This window comes from Saccopteryx leptura, chromosome 4, assembly GCF_036850995.1.
Source record: "Saccopteryx leptura isolate mSacLep1 chromosome 4, mSacLep1_pri_phased_curated, whole genome shotgun sequence".
NCBI lineage: Eukaryota > Metazoa > Chordata > Mammalia > Chiroptera > Emballonuridae > Saccopteryx > Saccopteryx leptura.
Window position 1 is genome coordinate 190,991,220 of NC_089506.1, and position 21,399 is coordinate 191,012,618.

The window sequence follows — 21,399 nt, forward strand, 5'->3', positions numbered from 1 at the left end:
GGCTTTCCTCCAGGTGTGGAGGGCGGAGGCATGCTTTGGCTTTATGCCCGCTCCATATTGTGGTATCCCAACAGGGAGCCTGCCCCAGAGAGGGAACATTAGGAAGCTGGGCTGTGTTGGGGAGGGGTGGTGTGTGTGTTGCTGCTCCTCTCAAGCATCCTGGGAAAGGAGAGCTGTGGGCTTAGGAAACAATGCAGGAGTATTTTACCACAGCCTCAGGCACCATGTTTGTGGACAGTGTGGGGCCTCTCAAGCTCTTGAGGACTTGACACTGGGCTCCAAAGCCTCCATCTGCATTCTCTCTCTTCCAGGTCCCTCTGAACCCTCCTTGGGCCAGGTAAGAGGGTGGTGGGCTGGGCAAGGGCAGACAGGGAGAGGGTCAAGGTAGGTGTGACTTTTACTGCTGGGCCCAGTCAAGGAAGGCTCTCTTAGATACTACCCCTCCCTGTCAAGGTCTTTGCCTCCCTCCCACCAAAACCTAGGCCTCATTCTCTGGAAGAGACCTTTCTGGAGAACCCAAGCTTCATCCTGTATGCAGAGGCATAGGGGGCGGGGGAATGGGTCCTCTGACTAGGCCCACCTCCCTTCATAAATTCACCTGGAGTCGCCACACTTCCCATATTCTATGGCCCTGGCCCTGTCTAGGAGGATAATAAAGTCATAATGAAGTCAGGAACGGACTCAGCTCCCAGGAAGCTCCTCTCCCCTGACCCTGTTATCACCTTCCACCCTGACCCCAGCCTAGGTGTCCATGAGTTCCCAAGCCTGAGCCAAGAACCTCTCCTGGTTCACCTGGCTCCCAAGCGCTGATTACAATCATTACTTCTCTCTTAATGGATGTGGGGATGAAGAGCAGGGCTGTGCTCTGTGATGGGACACCATTGTACCCACTGGGCCCAGCATGGAGCCTGGCACACAGCAGGCACTCAGCAAATATGAAGAACATGTGAGCCAGCAAATGGCATCAACTCCTCTTCACACACCAGGGTCTGAGGCAGAGGCAGGCAGTTGCTTTGAACTTTATTTGAGAAAAAGAGAACATAAACGTATCAAAAGAGCAAAAGGCTGACAGGTGGGGATGGTCAGTGACTGCTAATGGGGGGTTCCAAGCAGGGCTAAGCCTTTATTTGGCTGCAGGCTGTTCAGATTTCCCAGCTTCTGAGCCCCCAATCTGGGCACGAGCCTCGAAGGTGACAGGGATGGTGATCTCTGCTGACTGGTTGGCTGGTTTGGGCAGCGGGGCCTCCACGGTGAGCGTGCCCTCAGGGGACAGGGAGGAGGATACCAGGGTGGGGTCCACACCAGGAGGAAGCCTGGAAATGCAGAGAGGGAGGACAAGAGTCACACACAGGTGAGTCACTGCATCCCCCTCCGACCACCCACCATCTGGTACCAAGACTCACGTGTATTTTCGAGTGAAGCACCGGGAAATGTAGCCGTGCTCATCCTGTCTCTCTTCGTGCTTGCCTGGGGAGCGGAAGGTCAGAGGGTGAGGAAGGGGCCGCCTCTCAGGCCAACTTCCGTCCAAACATGCCCCACCTGGTGGCCTGGATTCATGGCTGACCCAAATGCGTGGAGGGATTTGGGGTCCCCTAGGCCGTCTTAAACTTCTGGAAAGTTTGGTTTGCCTGAGGTACACGCCCCGCTCACACCTCCACGGACCGGCGCAGGGAGAGAGATGGCGCCGGAGGAACTGGTCATTTTGGGGTGGGGCTGGAGGGGGAAGGGGGGGGATCTCCGCTGGAAGGGTGCGTTTTTCCCTTAACAGAATGGGTTTCAGGGCCAAAAGATCCCTTAGGAGCTACTCGCACCCCCAATTCTGGAGAAGGGGGCACAAGCCAGGGGCAGGGCCGCATGGGCTAATTTTTCACTGTCCAGGCTCCCTGCTCGGCCAGCTTCATCCCCGCAGGGCCGGGTTGGGGAGTGGAGGTGGGGATGGTGGATCGGGGTGGGGGGCGGGCTCACCAGTGATCTCCACCACGCCGTCCTTGGTCTTGACCGTCAGTTCTTCGGGGGCGAAGTGGTTGACATCCAAAGACACGCGCCAGCGGTCAGCGGTCTGCCGGATCTCCGAGACGCCGCTGCTGAGTTGTCGGCTGAGCGCACGGCTGTAGGCGGGCGCGACTGCCGCCTGGGGGCCCTCCACGGCGGGAGTGACCAGGGGGCGCACGTAGCCCGGCCAGCCGGTGTGGCCGAAGAACTGCGACCATTCCTCGGGCAGCCGCGGCATCCCGAAGGTCTGCTCGAAGAGGCGGCTGTGGTTCGAGTACCAGTCACGGAAAGGGTCCCAGCTAGGGCTCCGCAGGAGCGAGAAGGGCACGCGGCGCTCGGTCATGCTGGCTTCGTAGTTCGCCTTCGACTGGAGCTAGCTCTGGAGAATTGTCCGGCGGTGGAGCCTGCAGCCCTTTTAAAGGGTTTCAGCGGGTATTTTTAGCAGGAGGTGCTTCAGGTCTCTATTAAAGGCAATGACTGGTTGCGGGCAGCCCCTCCCCGCTGCATACCCAGGCGGGGCGAGGGCGGGGCGAGGCGAAGAAGGCTCTGTGCACATCTGGAAACTTCTCTTGTTCAAAAAGCAAATGACTGGAGCGGCGATGCTGATGTAGCGCCCACTGCCGGACACTCACAAGCAGAGGTGGGTTTAACGACGGGACGTGCCGGGGGGCGCGCCCTGGGCCCCGACTTATGAAGGGCCCCCACAAAACCCCAACTTTACAATTTTTTCTAATGACACCGAGTTTGGTTTCATATGTGCAATTTTAACAATAGTTTATAATTTTTTTATTTATTTAAAAATATGGTTAACATGTACTTTTATTTTACCTGTCTCTCTCTTTTTTTTTTTTAAGGGGCCCAATATTTTTTTTTTTTTTTTTTTGCGCCTGGGTCCTCAACCGACCTTAATCCGCCTCTGCTCACAAGCCTGGGTGCTAACGGACTGGGCCGCTGCCAGTGCACAGTCCCATCCTTTCGTCCAGTGGACAAAGCTGAGAGAGGTTGAGCCACTTGTCCTAGGCCACACAATTAGGCTAGGAAGTGTCAGAGCCAGGATTTAAACCACAGGATATCTGTGATATACCGTAATGTCTTAAGAAGCAGTCTGGTGGGGTTTTTAGAGCCAGACTACTAGAGTTCATGTCCTGGTTCTGCCACTAATGGGAAGAACTTGTACAAATTAGACTATGTGTGCCTCAGTTTTCCCATTTGGAAAATGCAGATGATGATGATGATAATTATGCTTACATCATTGGGTTGGTATGAGGATTCAGTGACTTAATGCAAGCACAGACTTTAGCCCAGGGCCTAGTACATGGTAATAATTATTATTATCTACCTAGAATTGAGAGGGAGGAGGAAAAGGAGTGTGTACACCTACCCCTGTTGAAGAGGCAGTGGCATGTGTGGGTCTGGCCATTTTCCTTCCCTTAGCCCCCAGCAGTGAGGCTAGCCCAGATGAGAAACCCCAGATCCAGTGCTGAAAGGGGGTCAGGCCTGACCAAGCGGTGGCGCAGTGGATAGAGCGTCGGACTGGGATGCAGACGACCCAAGTTCAAGACCCCGAGGTCGCCAGCTTGAGCGTGGGCTCATCTGGTTTGACCAAAAGCTCACCAGCTTGAACCCAAGGTTACTGGCTCCAGCAAGGGGTTACTCAGTCTGCTGAAGGCCCGCGGTCAAGGCACGTATGAGAAAGCAATCAATGAACAACTAAGGTGTTGCAACGTGCAATGAAAAACTAATGATTGATGCTTCTCATCTCTCTCTGTTCCTGTTTGTCTGTCCCTGTTTATCCCTCTCTCTGACTCACTCTCTGTCTCTGTAAAAAAAAAAAAAAAAAAAAGAAAGGGGGTCAGGAGAAAGGTTACTGTCAATCTTTACATTATATCTGTGTGGTGAGCAAGGGAGCATCCCTTGCTCAAAAGGAGTCACATATGTTTGTATCTTCTCACAACACCAGGTTCGTTAGGGGAGACCTCCCCAATAAGCCAACAGAGTCACAGTCAGCTTACACACAGAGGGGGAGCTTATGCAAGCTGAGCAACAGTGTTCAGCATGAAGTCCCTGTCACCGGGCCGTGTCCGCAAGTGAAGAGGCAAGCATCTGTCTCAAGCTGCGTGGCTCCAGTGGTGGCCGACATCTGGTGGAGTGAAAGCTCGGCAGGGCTCCAAGTGTGACCCCTGGTACAGCCAAGCTTGATTGTTGGGTGATCAGAGCTCTGAGTGATCATTAACATTTCCTCTTTAGTGCCTTCATAAGACTGACCCTGGTCCAACCTTCCTTCTCCCAACTTACATTCTGTTTATCCCTCCTTTTTAGATGAGGTTGAGAGTGAGTGGTCCACCGTCTCCTATAAGACACCAGCAGACTAAGCCTCTTGCCTCTAGTGCTCAGGCTCTTATCCTCAGGGGCTCCTACCTTGGAGTTTCCCTACCTCCTCTCTTTCTAAGACCCACCTGCTCGTTGCCCTTCTCCTGTGGCTGAGGCTGTCCTTTGTCAGTTTTATAGGGGGCCTTGCTCTGTCCAGGACACCTGAGGGGCTGGAAGCCAGACTCCAGGCCACTTACCTCAATGAGCTAAGGGTAACAGCAAGTCCCCTCTGAGCCTTAAATTCCTCTTCAAGAGAGGGAGCTCCTGGATGTCTTTGTTTCTTACCCACCTGTTCCCCATCAGGAAAGAGCTGGGGCTGGGCCACACAAACCTGAGGTCACCTCTGGAAAGGCCTCTGAGAACCTGGGGCTTTCTTGAGCCAAGGGTGGGAGGTAGTCAGGACCCCTGCCCTCTGCCTCACCTCCCTTTCTGGACCATGTCGTGAGCCCAGTGGGTCTCATTTGGAAGCTACTGGCTGCCCTCCAAGGGTCTCAGCTTCGAGAAGCCCCAGGCTTTCACTCCCCCACACTCCCACCCCCAGCTCTATAAAGTCAGGATGAGGTCAGGAGCCAGGGAGGGGCCTTCTCCGCCCCTACCTGCCCACCTGGTCCGGACTGGAGCCCAGGTGCCCCACCCTAGCGGTAGCTGTCAGGTGTAGTCATGGATGCTTTCAACTGTGGTCCTGCCAGGCCTAGCCATGCTCTGGGTGGGGACTGCATGCCTGGCTGCCTGCACTTTGTAGACAGAAGCTCCCTTTATAGCTCCCTTCATCTTGCCTGAACGAGGCCATCCCAGCTGGCCCGGCCAGGATAGGTTGTGCAACCTGAGATGCAACAACCCCAGCACTCTGCCCATGGCATGTGGGGGAGGCAGGATGGAGAACTCACACTCATTTTCAGTGGGCCAGTTTTTGAGGGGTCCTACCTTGGAGTTTCCCTACCTCCTCTCTTTCTAAGATCCACCTGCTCGTTGCCCTTCTCCTGTGGCTGAGGTGACCCTTCTCCTGGGTCACCCTGCCAGTCACAAGGGAGGGGACATGGGTGGCTCTGGGCTGTGGTAAGAGGGTGTGATTTGTGGGAGAAACTGGATTTGGGAGTCAGACAAGGTTGGGCTTGAATCTGGGTGCTGCTGCTCTTCACTGGCCTGGTGACGTGTCTAACCTACATGTCCCCATCTGCAAAATATGGCTTATAATGCTCCTATCTTGCAGGATTGTGGTGACTCTCAAATGCAAGAATGCATGTGAAGTGCCTGTTGCTCAGTAAGGGTTAATCATTATTAAGGAAAGAGGGCCTTTAATTTTGGATATTGTGACTTAGACTAATGAGAATTACCTGATTGTATGCGCTTTATAGCGTGTCCAAGTATCTTATCAGAGTCCCATTATTGAGATGAGGAAACTAAGGGTCAGAACTGCCCAAGGTCACAAAGCTGGAAGCGGGTGTGAGGGATTGGAACTCAGGCCTCCTGATCTTCCATTTTGCAGGGGAGAGACTTCCCAGGCAGTCCAGGGAGGGCTGTGGGCCGTGGGGTTCTGGGCATAGAGTGCTGTGTACAGCTAACGGTTGCCTGTCAGGACAGGGAGGGTTGGGCCAGACTCTCTGGGGTCCCTCCAGCCCTGACCAGATGCCCTTTCTCCAGAAGGTTGCACCCTGAACCCAGGCACAAGGCTTGGCAAGAGGAGCAAGGGCTGAATGTCAGCCCCCACTTGCCCACCTGCCCGATCTTTGACAATCATCTGCTCTTGCATTCCAGTCACCGAGCTGCCAAGCGTGGGTTTTCTGGGGTTAAGAGGACAACTAACTCCACCCCGAGGATTTCCCAGAAGCCATGGTAGGGGAGGGAGGTGAGACTGCAGGGTCTGGGATTACTTAATTGGAGAGGCTCCTCCCCTCATCCTTGGCCCCAAAGTCTGGGGTACTCTGTAGCAGCCCCAGGACCAGCCTCCCAGATTGTCACTGTGCCTGAGGCCATTGCCACACTAGCCACACCCTTTGCTGGCCTTTGCCAACTGAAGCTGAGTCAGTTCCCCCTACCCTGATCCAACCTCAGAGAAAGTTCGAGAGTCTTCAGGCAGCTGACAGAGATCCCTGGAGGGGCCTGACAGCTGATAGATTTCACCTGTCACTGAGCCTGCTGGGAACTGAAAATGTAGGCAGCAGTACTTAAAGCACATTGGGGTGTGGGGGCACCAGATCTTTCTGGAAGCATCTAGATACTCTCTAGGAGTAGATTAAAAAAAAAAAAATCATATCCAGCCTGCTCACCCACTAGTCCTCTGGGTTCTGGCTGGCCTTGGGTCTCCTCACCTCCATCACCACTGAAGGGGTGCTAAGGAGGCGCCAGGTGGGAGGGGACCCATCCTCTGGCCCCTACCACCCCCCTGTCCAGCAGCTTTAAAGCATCTATCTAGCTTGGGAGTCTGGGAACCTGCATGTCTCTGATCCTGTGACCTTGGCCAGCGGCCAGCTCCCATGACTCATTTTCTTCATCTGTACAATGAGACCATTGGACTGGATGTTCTCTAAGACTCCTTCCAGCACAGTGAATCAACAGTTTCTCCTCCACTTCCCCCCTTCCCTCAGGTCACCTACACTGCCCACTCTGCCATTGTAATGCTGCCAGAGGGAGTGTGTGTATGGTGAGTAGAAGGAGAGGGTGAGGGGAGGATGTGGAGATGTGGCACCCTGTGGTGGCCATGGAGGTGGGAGGCCCTGTGGCAGGAGGACCCTTATATTCAGGTCCAAGAGCCTTTCTCAGGCAGAGGGGGCCCTGGAGAAGGAAGGGAAGGTCACTAGTGATAGGGCCAGTTTGTTGAATACATCCCCAGCTGAGAGAAGCTGGTGAGATGCCAGGAGGCTTCTAAGAGCATCTCAGAGAGGCAGGGGATGGTGGGGGGACTGCCAGTTGGGACATCCAAACTAGGCATGTGCACCTGTGACTTGCTACCCTGGGTCTGGGGCTGCAGGAAACAAATTAAGGAAAACAGTACAGAAAAGCCCTGTCCAACTGCCTGGGCACTGTGTGTGTTGGGAGGGGAAAGATGGCCGGGGGTTGGGGTCCCTGCAGCCCCCATCTGTGGAGAGAGAGACCAGGAGAGAAGCTACTGCACCCCAAAGGCTTACATCCTGGGAAGCCCCCCCCCCATTACCAATGCAGAATTGGAGTTTCCTGTTTTCCTGCCTGCCTTCCCAGCAGTATTTTTCCGTTTTCCTAAGGTACAGAGCAGGGGCTGTCCCCTCAGTCCGTGGGAGGTACAGGGGCTTGATACCTTGGTCCCCTCCTTGATTTCCCCAGGGAATGGGCTTTCTCAAATAGCCAGTGAGGGCGCTGAGGACAAGAGCTTCAGGATTCCAGACGGACTTGGACCCTACCCAGGGATTCTGTCCTCTCAGTCCAGGCCTGTTTTGTGCCCCTCCTGGCAGATACCAACGGGAAGTTTTTCTTCTCTCTGTCGCCCTCTAGTGTCTTCTGGCAGCCATCACAGCTTGACTTTGGGCTCCTCCCCTCTCCCAGAGTTTCTGGAACAGCTCACTCCCTGGCTCCCTTGTTCACTCATTTACTCATTTGACAAACATTTCAAGGGTGACTGTTTGGGGGTGGCAGAGACCAGTAAAGCATGGGCTGGGGTCCAGAAACTCAGATTAAGGGAGAGAGAGACTTGCCAACAAACAACTGGAACAAGAGTTTACGGCCCCAAAGGCAGGAACAGACCTAGCGCTGGGGGAACCCAAAGGCAGGGGTAGCCACCACAGCCAGGGACCAGAGGCTCTTCAGAATAGGAGGCAGCTGAGCCGAGCCTCTTCTGAATCTGTGGAGGTGAAGGGAAATTCTCGGAGGGTCAACTTAATTGGGGTGTTCTGGAGGAAAGGGCAATGGTGGGATAGGAGGTTGGAGGGCTGGCAGGAGGAAAGGGTGGCTATTTCAGGTGGAGCCATTCAGAAGCCTTCCAAGCCCTATGAGCTGGTGGACTTGGTCACAGGTGCTTCTTTGAACAGTTTCCTCAGATCAGAAACAGCCCCTGGCTAAAGACCCCCTCAGGTGCCTCTTCTAGTAGGAGGGAAAAGAAACGGGAGAGGTCAGGTGCTGACACAGCCGTAAGCTTCAGGAGCACACCCTCCCCCTCCACTCTGAGGATCAGAGCAGACCAAGGACGTCTGTATCATGGCTCACACAGGTGGGAACTATGAACACGTCAGATGCTTCCTCAGCAGAGGTGGATCAGGAGGCCCTAAAGGCTTAGTTATGCGTGAGATTCAAAATTGCATGCCAAATTGTGGGCATGTGCACATCTTCTGGGAAGTGGGTTCCCAACCTTTATGCGGTTCCCAAAGAGCAACTAATTAAAACCCTGGTCAAAATCCACCACTCTAAGAGAAAAGGAGAAAGAAGAGGAGGAGGAGAAAGAGGGATGGGAGGGGAAAGAAAAGGAAGGGGGGGGGGGATTTGTATGTTTGTTTAAATCTACATAAAAGAAATACAATGTAACTACTAGAAAAAAAAACAACCCACTATTCTAACCTGTCCCTTTCCAGGCCACATCCTAGTGCCCAGCCAGGACCGGACACCCAGTGTTATCCAATGCTCGCTCTATGCCAGTCCTGGCACTTGGCACTTTCAAGATAGTATTTCCTTTCAGTTACCTCTCAGTGCTGCCTCTCACACAACTGGGAAAAGTGGGAGCCTGGATCCACAGCCTCATGATGCTCCAAACTGTGTTCTAGCCCATTCTGGAACATTCCACATATAGAAAGTGTCCTGTGTTGTGTTGGCCCAGTGCCTCCTCCCTCTTTCCCATGCCTACCCACTACTAAAGCTGGGGGGTCTGGGGAGGGTGATCTTCTTGGGTCCCTGTTTTCCTCCCCACTAAGCTGCAGGCTCTGCAGACTTATGTATCAAGACAGGGGGGTGGAGCCTGACCTGTGGTGGCGCAGTGGATCAAGCATCGACCTGGAATGCTGAGGTCACTGATTCAAAACCCTGGGCTTGCCCGGTCAAGGCACATATGGGAGTTGCTGCTTCCTGCTCCCCCCCCCATTCTTTCTCTCTTTCTCCCCCCCTTCTCTAAAATGAATAAATAAAAAATAAAAATAATTTTTTAAAATAGGCAGGAGGGCGGATGTGCTAGGCTTTGGTTCCTTTGGGCCAGTTCTCTCTGGGTCCTGAGGAGTCTGAGCCCCTCTCATTTCTCACTGGGAAGGACCCCAGGACCCCGTGCCCTCCCCACAATCTCCAGGTACCCAAATCCAGAGGCTTGGTCTCACAACCTGCCCTTTGGGCACTGAGTGTTTTATTTGAGTCCCAAGTTTTATCCGCACCGCGGAAAAAAAAGGGAGTGGGAAATAGAGGGGGAACCCAGACCAGATCCCAGACCCCTCCCCCCACTGGAGCCCAGGGCATCTGCCCTATTGGGCCAAGGAAGACTTTGTGAGATCCCTGAGGGCCCCGGGAGGAGGGGGCTGGGAGCAGCAGAAGAGGGCTGGGGACACTGCTTTCTCTCAATTCCCTAGGCCAAGGCCCTGTCTAGATCCTACCCTTTCTTCCAAGGGCTATAGCACCCTTCACTGGGAAGCCTTGGTTGACCACCTCCCCATGAAACCCTGAGGAGGAAGTGCTCCCTTGGGCGGACTCTGAAGCCCCCATTATCCTATGCCTGTGACCCTGTGCTGCCATCTGGCCCATGTCCCAGACAAGGGACACATGGGAACACCAGGGCCTGCTCAGTGATTGGGTTGCTTTTCTTCTCCCCTCTTCTCAAAGGCTTTTCCTCCATCCACCCCTTCTCTCTTCACCTCCTGACCTGAACCCCTTTTCATCTTAGGGTCAGATTCAGTTATGGTCTGTATGTCTCATCTCTTGTCATGCAGAAGGCCTAGCTGCTATGGCCTTGGCCTAGGGCATGGAGTGAGGGCTGGAGGAAAGAGACCGGCTTGAAGAGTAGAAGTGGGACCAAGAGTGAGCTCCCTGGCCCGTGCTGGCACTTCTGGGCCTGGAGGAGTTGGGGAGGCTGTGGGGCCAGCCTCCAGCCCTTGGCCAGGGCTCCCCTGCAGCCAGCTCAGAAGGAAGCAGCTCCCCAGCCTGGATGGTGGCACACCAAGGGTTAGGCCCTTCCTCATCTAACTTAGATCCCACTTGCTGATCTACCTCCCTGCCTGCCTAGTGAAAGAGAGGAGCTAAGGGCCCTGTGGAGTGGGTAGGGGAGGATCCCAGGATTGACATCTTCAGAGGTATCTCTGGGTCCACTGAGCTGAGGTCCCCATCCTAGTGAGCTAGCATCAAGCAGGAAGGGGGCAGGATGATCCCTGTGTTCAGAAAGGCTCTTTGTTCCCTGGACATGGTAGGTGGGCAGGAGGTGGGGGTAGGGACCTTCTAAGAAGCAGCAGAACCCAGCTCCTCCTTTTCTGCAGGGCACCCACCCTCAAGGTCTTCCCTGGCCCTTGGACCTCTTGATAGCAGTAGGTTGTAGACCCCCCCATGGGTCCTGGGGCCTGACCCCTCGTCTCTCTCTGCACCAGGGGGCACCAAGCTGGGTTTGTATGGGCTCAGAAGCCTCCACTTTCTGAGCTGCTCCGGCTGTGGTAGCTGGGACTTGGGGTCCGGGAGGGGCTGCGCGTGCGGCTTCGGGTCCCACGACTGTGGCTGCTGTAACTTCCGTGACTGTGGCCAGGGCTGGGGCTGTGGCTGGGGCTCCGGCTTGAGTAGTCACTGCTCAGGCAGCTGGAGGAGGAGGAGGAGGGGCTGGGCCGATAGTAGGGTATGGGCCGCTTTCGGGCACTGCCAGGAAGGAAAAGCCGATTACAGGCCATCTCGAGCCCGGAGCTCTGCCCGTCGTGGGCCTTCCCTTGGGCCCCCGAGCCCCTCCGCAGCAGTGGTCAGGGCTTCCCTGCTTCAGATTCCCCGGAGCCCTGGCCTTGGAGTTCTCCCCCCACCCTCTTGCCCCAATAGGCTTGGATAGACAGTGGTCACTTGCCAATTTCATGTTGATCATTTTGTTTTTCCTCACTTGTCTGCAGGGAAAGGGGGCCGAATCTCAGTTTGACCTGAGTCATTGCTCAATAGATATTTGAATAAGTTTTAAATATAAACAATTCATAACTGAGCTAAGCAGTGGCTTCTGTGCAGGGAAAGGTCTGTGGATATGGCTGAGCTCTGCTCCTGGAGGATTGGGGGTTTTCAGGTCATGTGAAGGGAACATGGTAGAGACCCCTGGCCACTGCTGCCCATACCCACAGCCTGGCCCAGGCCCAGTGGTCCCCTCTCCTCACTCAGCTACCTCCCACCATCCCTGGAGTTAGTTTGAAGCCAGGAGACTGTGACCCAGAGAAAAGAAAAGAGAGTGGTTAAGGGGGCAACAATGCCCCACCGCGTGGGGTTAATTCTGAGGAAGAAAACAGGTGTAAGTTAGTGGGCGGAGGAGGAGGCAGCCTGGGAGAGGGGCTGAGGTGGATATCAGGTAGGCAGTGTGGGGGTCTGCCATCTTAGGACCCCCTCATCTGGGTGGAATGTGTCACCTGTCTGGGGTCAAACCTGATGGTCTGGGTTGAAGGGAGGAGGCAATGTGATCATCAAGGAGTAGAAAGGGCCAGTTAGAGAATCAGGCCATGGGAGAGCTGAAAAGATGCTCAGGGAGGCCTGCTTACTGTTTGGACATGAGAACAGGGACCAGAAAGGCCCACCTCTATCCCAAGGCTGCTCAGTAAGGCTGTGGCAGAGCTAGGCTCAGACTTTTGCCCGTGGTCCTCCACCCCATGTCAGGGGTCCAGGACTTGCGGGTGATTTTTGCAAACACAGACCATTGGCTCATATGGAAACCCAGGCCCAACTCTCCAGTCCTGGCAGAGAAGCTCTGATCTTGGCACAGCCATGTGTGGGGAAAATGGGAGGGATGGGTTCCTCTCACAACTGCCCCACAGAGCAGGCTGCTGGTGCCCCCTCCTCCGAATTCCCCAGGGGACTGGAAGGTGAGCAGTGAGGTTAGTGAGAAAAGGAGAGGCAGACAGACAGCTGAACAGAGCCAGATCAGCTCACATGGGCATCTCCCCTGCAGCCTGTGGAGAGGGGGTCCACTCGGCCCCCAGGCTGGCCACAGGCCACTCAGCAGGCTGGACCTTGAGATGAAGGAGAAAAGGAGACATCATTGCCAGGAGATGAATGTGGGGAGGGAAGGAGGGAGGAAGACCTCCAGGAGGGATGGCTGGAATCTTCCAGAACTCAATTTCAGGGTTGCTGCTTTCCACCCAGACCCAAGTACAGATTCTCCCTCCCCTCCATGGGCCTTCTGGCCCCCGCCGGGACCGTTCCCTTCTTGAGCACTTCCTCCTCTCAGTGAACCTCCACCTCTGAGTCACACCCCTCTCCAGCACCGCGAGTTTTAGTCTCTCCTCGGGAGCCCTCTCTCCTTTGCTGAGCCCCCGCCCTCTCCTCCGGCCTCCTCCCCTCCCTGCACTAGGTTCAGTCGGTTCCCCCAGTAGGTCCCTGGGGCCTTCACACCCTAGGTCCCTGACGGGTTCCCCGGCCCCTCCGTACCTGGTGATGCGCCGCGGCTCCATGAAGCTGGGCGAGTCCCTGCGCCGCTTGCGGATGGGCGAATAGCTGCGCGAGCGGCGCCGGGCGCGGGCGGCTTCAGCCTCGGCGTGCCTGGCGCGGCCCTCGCCGTCCTTGTCCCTGCCGGGCCGGGCCGGAGTGAGCGCCGCGGCCGCACGAGGGCGCCCCGGACCCGCCCTCTCCCCGGGCCCCGCACCTCTTCGCCCCTCTGCCGGGTAGCACTCGGCCCGCACTTACCGGCCCAGTGCTTTCTTGAGCGACGGCGATCGGCTGGGGCTGCGAGCCCTCCTCTCCGCCGAGCGCGAGCGGGATTTGGAGGGCGAGCGGCTGGAGCTCCACGAGCGCGGGTGGGGGCCCGGGCTGCCAGATGAGCTCTTCCCCTCCTGGCCGCCGTGCCGGCCGTGCGCGCCCGGAGACGGGGAGGTGCTGGCCGGCCGGGCGCGCGGGGGCCGCTCCTTGGCCCTGGAGGAAGGGCACGGCGACAGAGGGCTCAGCTAGGGAGCAAGTGGGTTCCGGAGAGGGGAAGGTTGGGTGGGGAGGAAGAGGGGCCCGTGACAGGGAGGAGGCTCAGCGAGGGGACAGTGGGCTCCGTGGAGGGCAGAGTGCGGGGTTCTCAGCGAGGGGGACAGTGAGCTCCGTGGAGGGCAGAGTGCGGGGTTCTCAGCGAGGGGGACAGTGGGCTCCGTGGAGGGCAGAGTGCGGGGTTCTCAGCGAGGGGGACAGTGAGCTCCGTGGAGGGCAGAGTGCGGGGTTCTCAGCGAGGGGGACAGTGAGCTCCGTGGAGGGCAGAGTGCGAGTTCTCAGCGGGGGGGACAGTGAGCTCCGTGGAGGGCAGAGTGCGGGGTTCTCAGCGAGGGGGACAGTGGGCTCCGTGGAGGGCAGAGGGCGAGTTCTCAGCGAGGGGACAGTGAGCTCCGTGGAGGGCAGAGTGCAGGGTTCTCAGCGAGGAGGACAGTGGGCTCCGTGGAGGGCAGAGTGCGGGGTTCTCAGCGAGGGGGACAGTGGGCTCCGTGTCGGGCAGAGTGCGGGGTTCTCAGCGAGGGGGACAGTGAGCTCCGTGGAGGGCAGAGTGCGGGGTTCTCAGCGAGGGGGACAGTGGGCTCCGTGGAGGGCAGAGTGCGGGGTTCTCAGCGAGGGAGGAAGTGGGCTCCGTGCAGAGGGAGGGACACGGCAGGGAGAGGGGTTTGTGCGGGAGGAGTCTAGCCGCGGGATAGGTTAGTGAGCGGGAGGAGGTTGAGTGTGAGTTGCAGGCGGAAGGTTCCAGGAAGCGGGAAGGTTTCCTGAGGAGGGAAGGGGGGGCGGGGAGAGAAGTCAGTGAGGAACAGGGTGTTTGGTGGCGTCGAGGGACAATGGTCGTGAAGAGGGGAGTGCCAGTGAGGGAGGAGGGCGCTCCGTGGTGGGAAGGAGGGAGGGCAGTGTGTCAGCGGGAGGAAGTGAGGGTTCCTTGGGCCGCAGGATCGGGACCAGGCGGGGGCGAGCTCGGGGAGCAGGGAAGGAGAGGGAGCGGTGGGGGGTACTGAATGCGGGAGTAGGGGGAGGGGAGCCCCGCTCCCTGGGGCCGCGTCCGCTCACCGTTTACCGTGCCCGCCGTGGCCTCGCTCGGAGCCGGGCTCGGGCCCGGGGGCCCCGCCGCCGCCGCCGGAGTTGCTGCTGGACCGGGCCCTGCTGAGTGAGCGCGACGAGCCCCGGGGCGGCGCGGGCCGGGCGCGCCGGCGGCCTCTGCGGCGGGGAGCGGACGCCGGGGACCGCGAGCGCCGCCGCCTCCGCCGCCGCCGGCGCCGCCGCCTCCGCCTCCGGGCCTGCGCGCCCGCCGCGCGGTCTCCTCTGCCCTGCGACGACGGCGCCGAGCGCGGGCTCGCGCTCTCCTTCCCCCGCGCGGGCGGCGTGGCTGCGCCGGCCTCGGCCTGGTCGCAGGCTCTGGGCGAGGACGAGCTGGGCTTCTGACGGGGAGAGAGGCAGAGAGGGCACGGGAGGGGTGGGGTGGAGAGGGAGACGGGAGAGGGGACAGAGCGACGGAGACAGCGACAGAGAGGAGGTGGAGAGCCCAGAAGAGAGAAGCAGAGTCAGAGGGACAGAGGAGACACGGATAAGTTCAAGAAACACAGAGAGAGGACAGACCGAGAGAAGGAGCGAGAGACGGAGGGCGAGAGAGCGGGTGGGTCGGGTGGGGGGAGAGAAGGAGAGGGGGCTTTCACCGGGCCCAGGCCGAGGGCCGCCAGTCCCGGGTCATCGCACACACGGTTCCCCGCGCCTGCCCTGCCTCTGCCTCTCCTGAGTGTCCACCTTCTGGCCTCAACAGTGCAGCTCATGCAAGGTTCTCGGCATGCAAAACACAAGAGGGACGGAGCGGTGGGGCGCAGGGGGCTGACAGGGAGGGGGCTCCAGGACGGGCACGGGGGCCGGCACTGCCCCCCTCCGTGGGACGGACGACCCCGGCAGAGAGAAGAGAGAGGGCGGGCACTGGGAAGCCCTGCCAGGGCCAGCCCAGCAGGCCAGGTCCCCCAGCGCGTGGGGGTGAGTGAGGGGGTGGAGGGGCACACGGCACACAGATGGGGTGGGGGCGGGGCAGGACAACTGAACTCAAAACTAAACCGAAGAAAGGGAAGAAAAATAAATAAAAAAACAAAATCCACAAATGTCATTAGATACCAAAATCAAAAACAATGTCTGAACTCCTGGGGAACTGACATTTTTCTGTTAACATTTTTCTTTGTTTTCCGGCCCTGCAGAGACCTGTGGAGCTGTCAGTAGCACCCGACTGTCTTTCTGTTTCTCTCTTTTCTTTTTTTTTTTCTTTTTTTTTTTAAAGTTCTGATTTTTAAGTCCCTCTTGGTTAACGTCCACTTACCAATAAAGTGGCACTTCCTCCTTTAGTAGGTAAGATGTGTAAGAGAAGGGAAAAGTGTGGTAGCGTAAGTTCATCATTAGATTCACAAAAATGCAAGAGAGATAGAGAGAGAGAGAGAAAAACTCAACCACCCCATTCTAGGCCTAGAGGAGGCCACACCGCCTCTGGAGGAAGGACTGGCAGCGCCTGGCTCCTTGGGCCTGGGCAGGCACCTCTTGGGTGACCATGACTGCTGGATAGAGATATCCTATGTTTTTCCAAAAGTGGAGTTAGATAGGACACAAGGATCTGGATACAGAAAACCAGAAAGGGCCCTGGCTGGGAACCAGAGTCCCAGAGCCTGCTACTACCTCACTTAGTGACCCCTGCCAAGTCATTTTCCCATCCTGGGCCTCAGTTTCCCCATCCACAAAATGAGAATGTTGGGCTTTGCTTCCTGATGTTCCTTCTAGAGCAAATATTCCAAGATTCTCTGCACACGCCCCTGACCACCCTTTTCACCCCCTTCCCTCCACAGAACTGACTCTCCTGTCCTTGGGCTTCTATGTGGTAACAGTTGATTACACTTGTCTGTTTATATGTCTGTCCATCACTCCCACCCCACTCCCAATCACCAGCACCAACTTGACTTTGAGTACCTTCAGGGCCAGTTTGGTGTCCAATTCAAGTTTTTATCACAGAATCTGGCACCTAGTAAGGCCTCAATGCTATATGCTGAGGCAGGAAGAAATGCCCTTACAAGAGCCAAGGTCAAACCAGGGAGTCTTAGGTCCAGGGGCAGGGTCTAGGCTAAGTTCTTTTGACAGGCTCTTGGGATGAGAGAACAAAACTAGCTGTCAACCCTCAGGGCACCTTGCTGCCAAGGGCTGGAAGAAGTGTGGTTGGCATGGCCCTGGTGCTTCCTACAGGGGGCAGAGTGGTGCCAAGGCCTCTCTGTACAAGCCTGGATCCAGCCTGGTCATGAAGGTAGAGCCAAGAAGTCAGCCCCATTGGTGGAGAGGCATAGCCAGCTTGTGGCTGGTGGTTGAAGCAGCCAATAAACATCAGCCATAGAAGGCAAAAGCAGCTGGCCAAAGCTGGATAGACCATGATGACCTCCTCTTGGAAGAGTCTGGTGTACTCTTTGAGGAAAAGGTAGGCATAGGTGGGCAGAATGGATATTACCAGATACCAAGCTACCCCTCTGAGCACCCTTACCCTAGGCTAGGAGAGATGGAGGCTGGGTTGTTCAGCCATGGCCCCTCAAATGGCATTTCCATTCTCAACCGATATTACCAGAGACCCTTGACTCCCCAACACATATGCCCTCTATACCTGCCAGTATAGCTCCCAAGCTCCCAGTGCTAGTTTCTGTCATCCAGCATCCTTTTCCTTCCAGAGAAGGCAAATGAGAAAGAGGTCTCCAGGTTTAGCAGATTTCCAGTTTCTTTTCTATCCCTTTAATTGTCAAAGAGTATAAAGTGAATAGATACTAGGTAGGGGAGTGGGTCCCCTGGCAGCCAATGCATAGTAACCTATATCCATGGAGATGCTAGACCCCACCTTTATGAAGCCTTTGCTTGTTACTTTGATGGTAATGGTGGTGGGGAGGCACAGCAAGGCCAGCAGGCAGAATACTACACTTGGGAATTAGAACCTAGATGTGAATTCTGCTCCAACCCAGACCCTGGGTCTGGGCCACTACTTCTAACTGCAGGGAAGAAGCCAGCAGAGAGGGAAGAAGCCAGCAGAGAGGGAAGAAGACCGAGAGCCACGATGTTTCTTCCCACAGTTATTGCAGGCCCTCCCTACTTCCCACTGTTGGTCTGAGAGTTTTAGGAAGAAAAAGGGTCTGGGTAGGGTGAATGCCCATGCCCATCATGGTGCTGCCTCCAACCATTGAGGCACAAGTCCCTGAGCCAGACCCCTAGTGCTCATCTGGACCCTTCCTGCCTGGCACGTCGTGGAGTCCAAACTCCTTCCTATTTCCCTCTCACCTCCTTCAAGCCAGCTGGCTGCCATAGCCCAAGATAATAGTAATTGGCAAAGTGAACACACTGGAAGCAACCCTCATGTAAGTTTGCTGTGAGACCTTAAGGAAGTGACTTAACTCTGGGGCCTCAGTTTTCCCACTGGTAAAATGGGCATAACTGGGGACTTTCTGAGCAGGTTGGGCCTGTTCAGGGCTTGAGAGGTTCTTTACATATTACAACTGACTCACTGTTCCCTCAGAGACAAACAGGGTCAGAGCAGTGCAGGGAGGCCTGGGTCCCCATGGCATATCCTCCAAGTGCCAGGATGAGGGAGGATGGGAGAAAGATGTTGCTAGGTAGAGTGGCATATAGTGCCTTCCTTTGGGAAAGATTCCTAGGCCAGTCTCACCTTTATCCACTATCCTTCCAGAAGCCCTCATGAAAGGGTTGCCATGGTCTTGCCAGAGGGTGAGCCTCATCCTCAGCTTAGCTGGGTCTCCTTATTCCCAGGAATTGAGAAAGATACAAGCACAGACACCATGGGATCTCATTGCCCGACAGGACTGTGGTGGCCAGGGATCACCAAATATCTCTGGAAGCCTGTTCTATGTGAGTCCTGTCTCCCTTACCTGGAACTATTCTCCCCTCTTTCCTCTCCCCCATCTGACTCATAGCCTGGCTAATGCTTATCTCTCCTTTACAGTCACTCCAAGGCCACCACCTCCAAAAAGTCTCTCCTGAGCCTCACCCTGAGTCGGTGCGCTCCTCTATGATCACACAGACCATTATTCCTTCCTTCAGTATGGACTGTGCCAGGATGTGCTTGGGTTGGGGCTACTCTGATGAGCAGAGCTCCCCATCCATGCTTCAGCTTTCCCCCTTTCATTGTTCTGAGTGAACTTTTCGTCTGTCCTCCAGCCTGACAGGTGGGGCTGCGAACCTAAGTCTGCCTGCCTCTCCCCTGGCATGGATACTCAGACCGGGCTGGCATGGAGGAGTGCTCAGCAAATGCTTGCTGTGTGTGTGTGTGTGTGTGTGTGTGTGTGTGTGTGTGTGTGTGACCTCACCTGCCTCTGAGCCCTGCTCCCAGGAGCCTCTCTGCTCCTTGGTACCACCTGCTCCCCAACATCTTTCTCCCCCCCAAGTTTCTTAATTGTTTTAATGAAACTTTACCTCAGGTTAAATTTATATGATGCCAAAACAACCATTTGATTCAGTTAATTTGGAGGGAAAAAAGTACAATGATATTAGGTGATCACTGGCTTCTTATCCAACATCTTTTCTTTTTGCTTATATAAGAAATTCTTGAGGTGAAAAGATATTGGGAAGAGAGTAGCAAGGAGTAGTGTGCTTGCCTAGCCCCGGTATTCTTAAAGACAAGAATAAGTGGGCATCTGAACAACTACCCCCTCCAACTCAGCATCTGAGGGTCCTGTCTCTGGGTGCCTGGTGACATCAGTACTCCCTGGTGATGGGGCCTCCACTCCTCCATCAGTCAGCAGTGCTTTCTCCTGCCAGGAACGATTTCCTTGTCTGCCCTCCTAGAACCACCCAGGCTTGAACAATGTCTGAGTGGGTGAGCTCCTGAGGACCTGCCCCTGGGGTCAATATGGGGGGAGATGAGGCCTTCTCTTCTCAAAGCTGAGGATGGAGGCCAGTGAGGCCTCACAAGGATTGGGATGTCAAACTTCTGTAGCTGCACCTAGGTGGGACAGAAAAGAGTTTAAAGGGCAGGGATGGGGTGCTGGGGTCCTTGAGGACCTACCTGTGACATGTGCCCTCAGTGTAGCTGGATGAGCACTGGGCTGGAAGTCAAAACTCCCAGAACCTAGCCTGGTTCTTCCCTAAACTTGAGGGTCCATGGCTTCTACTGATTATCCCTCCTGGATCATTCTGCCTATTAAACTCACATTGGGAAGATGGAAAGATGCTGGGGGAAGGAGGGAACCCCTGTCTGGATCGGGCAGTGGTTCAGGAAGGGAAGGGTTAGCTGAGAGTTCCTTCCATCCCCCAGATTGCCCCACAGAGACTTTTCCAAGCAGGCCTTCTAAGTCCAGTACCTACTCCTTGCCAGCTCACCCCCCACTCAAAGTTCAGACACTATCACACCCCAAAGATGTAGCTGTGGGTTTCAGCCTTGATGTTAGCTGCTGCCCCAATGTCCTGCAGTGCCCACCCCAAAGCTCCACCTGCAGCCAGGGCAGGACCCACAAGAGCCCAGAAGGCCCCAAAGAGTAGGATAGGGCTCTTTCCCCAGGCCTGACCTCAGCCAGAACTTCCTCCAGGATATGGAGGCCAAAAGGCCCAGCACAGGCCCCTCCACCAAACAAAAGGTTACTGTCCAAGTGGACCCCAGGGGCTGGCAGGGTGAGGGGTGAGTGGCTTAGCAGTTACTCCAGACAATAGAAATCAAATTGGCTCAACCACAGCATAGAGTTCAGGAAGGGAACACAAACTTGGAATGCTAAACCACACAGAAATGCATTCAGACAACAAAATGAGCAGAGAGGGCATGGAGGGAGGTTGGGAGGAGAGGGCAGGGTGGTGTGGAAAGGGAGAAGAAGGAACAGGGAAGGTGAAAAGGAGGAAAGAATGAACCAGAAACGTTGTTGGGGAGAAAAGTCAAGAAAACCAAACAACAAACCAGCTTTGTAGCTCATTTGGAGGAAATGCAAGTTACAAATGAGTAGTCACTAAAATAAAGAAAAGGGAAGGGGAGAAAACCAACCAGAGCAAGACTGAGAGAAAGAGAGAGAAAGAAAACCACATTCAAACCAAGCAGAGTGGCAGGGCTTATCTGGAGATGGGAGCGAGCGAGCGCACAGCTGAGGGGGGATACCTACCTTCTCAGTGGTCAGGGACAGGAATGCAATAATAAAAAAGAAAAGAAGGTCTCCGCATTGGGAATGCAGAACGGGGAAAGACAGTGACTCTAAGCTGTGCTCCCCCTCTGAGTTGGCATATGGGCAGCCAAGTGTGGCTTTTGGTCTAGCCCCTGGAATGGCAGGGTTCCTGCCCAGCCATTTCTATTTGCTCCCCCACTCCCCCCACACAGGTTCCATTAGCCAAGCTTTTCTTAACTCTTTAAACAACAGAAAACCTCCAGAGGGCATGCAGGAAGCAGCTGATGGAAGCAGAACCACAGGGTGGGCAAAGGAGGGGCTGGCAGCCTGAGGACATAGGCCCATTTCAGGGGAGAGATGGAAAGAAAGAGACAGAGGGACACAGAGAGAAAGACAGAAACAAAGGAAGAAGGAAATAGACAGAAAGGTGGACTCAGCCAGAAAGAAGAAAGAGAAGCTGTTTAAACAAGGCCAATCAGAGTGGACAGATGGGGTGAAGGGGAACTGTGCATTTAAAAGGGAAGGCAACCACAGATGCAATTTAGATGATTGGTCCTGCCTCCAGTCAACCTCACTCCTTTTACTCCTGACTTCAGTACCATTTTAGCAAAATTCATCCCTCCTGCTTTTAGGCTTCATCCTGGAGGAAATGCCAAGATGTCCTTTCCTATTCAGACTGCCCTACTCTAACCATGGTCACTGCTCTTTCCTGGGCCTGTGGAGGAGAGAGGCCTGGGAAAAGACAGGTCAGGGAGTGCCATTGGCACCTCTTCTTGGGGTCACCCTAAGCTGCCCACTTTGTGATGACATTTGAGCCAGAGGCTGAGGCCTTGCTCACAAACCATCTCTG

General features: G+C 55.6%; 2 protein-coding genes and 1 long non-coding RNA gene across 5 annotated transcripts in view; 1 reads left to right on the forward strand and 2 right to left on the reverse strand.

Annotated features, from left to right (window-relative positions):
* Nucleotides 1-1,003: 1,003 nt before the first annotated feature.
* On the reverse strand, nt 1,004-2,397 carry HSPB1 (heat shock protein family B (small) member 1). The gene is made up of 3 exons (XM_066382353.1): nt 1,966-2,397; nt 1,404-1,467; nt 1,004-1,313 (listed from the first exon to the last, which is right to left on the reverse strand). The coding sequence occupies exons 1-3, from the start codon at nt 2,333-2,335 to the stop codon at nt 1,124-1,126; spliced, it is 624 nt and encodes a 207-aa protein (XP_066238450.1). The 5' UTR covers nt 2,336-2,397; the 3' UTR covers nt 1,004-1,123.
* A 98-nt stretch (nt 2,398-2,495) lies between these two features.
* Nucleotides 2,496-9,026, forward strand: LOC136403529 (uncharacterized). 2 transcript variants are annotated; one of them, XR_010751146.1, is made up of 4 exons: nt 2,920-3,487; nt 3,849-4,175; nt 6,948-7,003; nt 8,898-9,026. It is a non-coding gene; the product is annotated as an uncharacterized lncRNA (long non-coding RNA). The 2 variants fall into 2 exon arrangements; XR_010751145.1 differs by lacking the exons at nt 2,920-3,487; nt 3,849-4,175 and adding an exon at nt 2,496-2,632.
* Nucleotides 9,027-9,620: 594 nt separating this feature from the next.
* Nucleotides 9,621-21,399, reverse strand: part of SRRM3 (serine/arginine repetitive matrix 3) — a 57,348-nt gene continuing 45,569 nt past the window's right edge. The window contains exons 12-16 of one of the 2 annotated variants that reach the window (XM_066382355.1): nt 14,479-14,846; nt 13,144-13,368; nt 12,889-13,026; nt 12,391-12,470; nt 11,005-11,136 (exon numbers count right to left, since the gene is read on the reverse strand). In XM_066382355.1, coding sequence (XP_066238452.1) covers nt 11,072-11,136; nt 12,391-12,470; nt 12,889-13,026; nt 13,144-13,368; nt 14,479-14,846 — 876 coding nt within the window. In that variant the 3' untranslated portion in view covers nt 11,005-11,071. Of the gene's footprint in view, nt 11,137-12,390; nt 12,471-12,888; nt 13,027-13,143; nt 13,369-14,478; nt 14,847-21,399 lie in introns of both variants that reach the window. The other variant, XM_066382354.1, reaches the window with a different exon arrangement.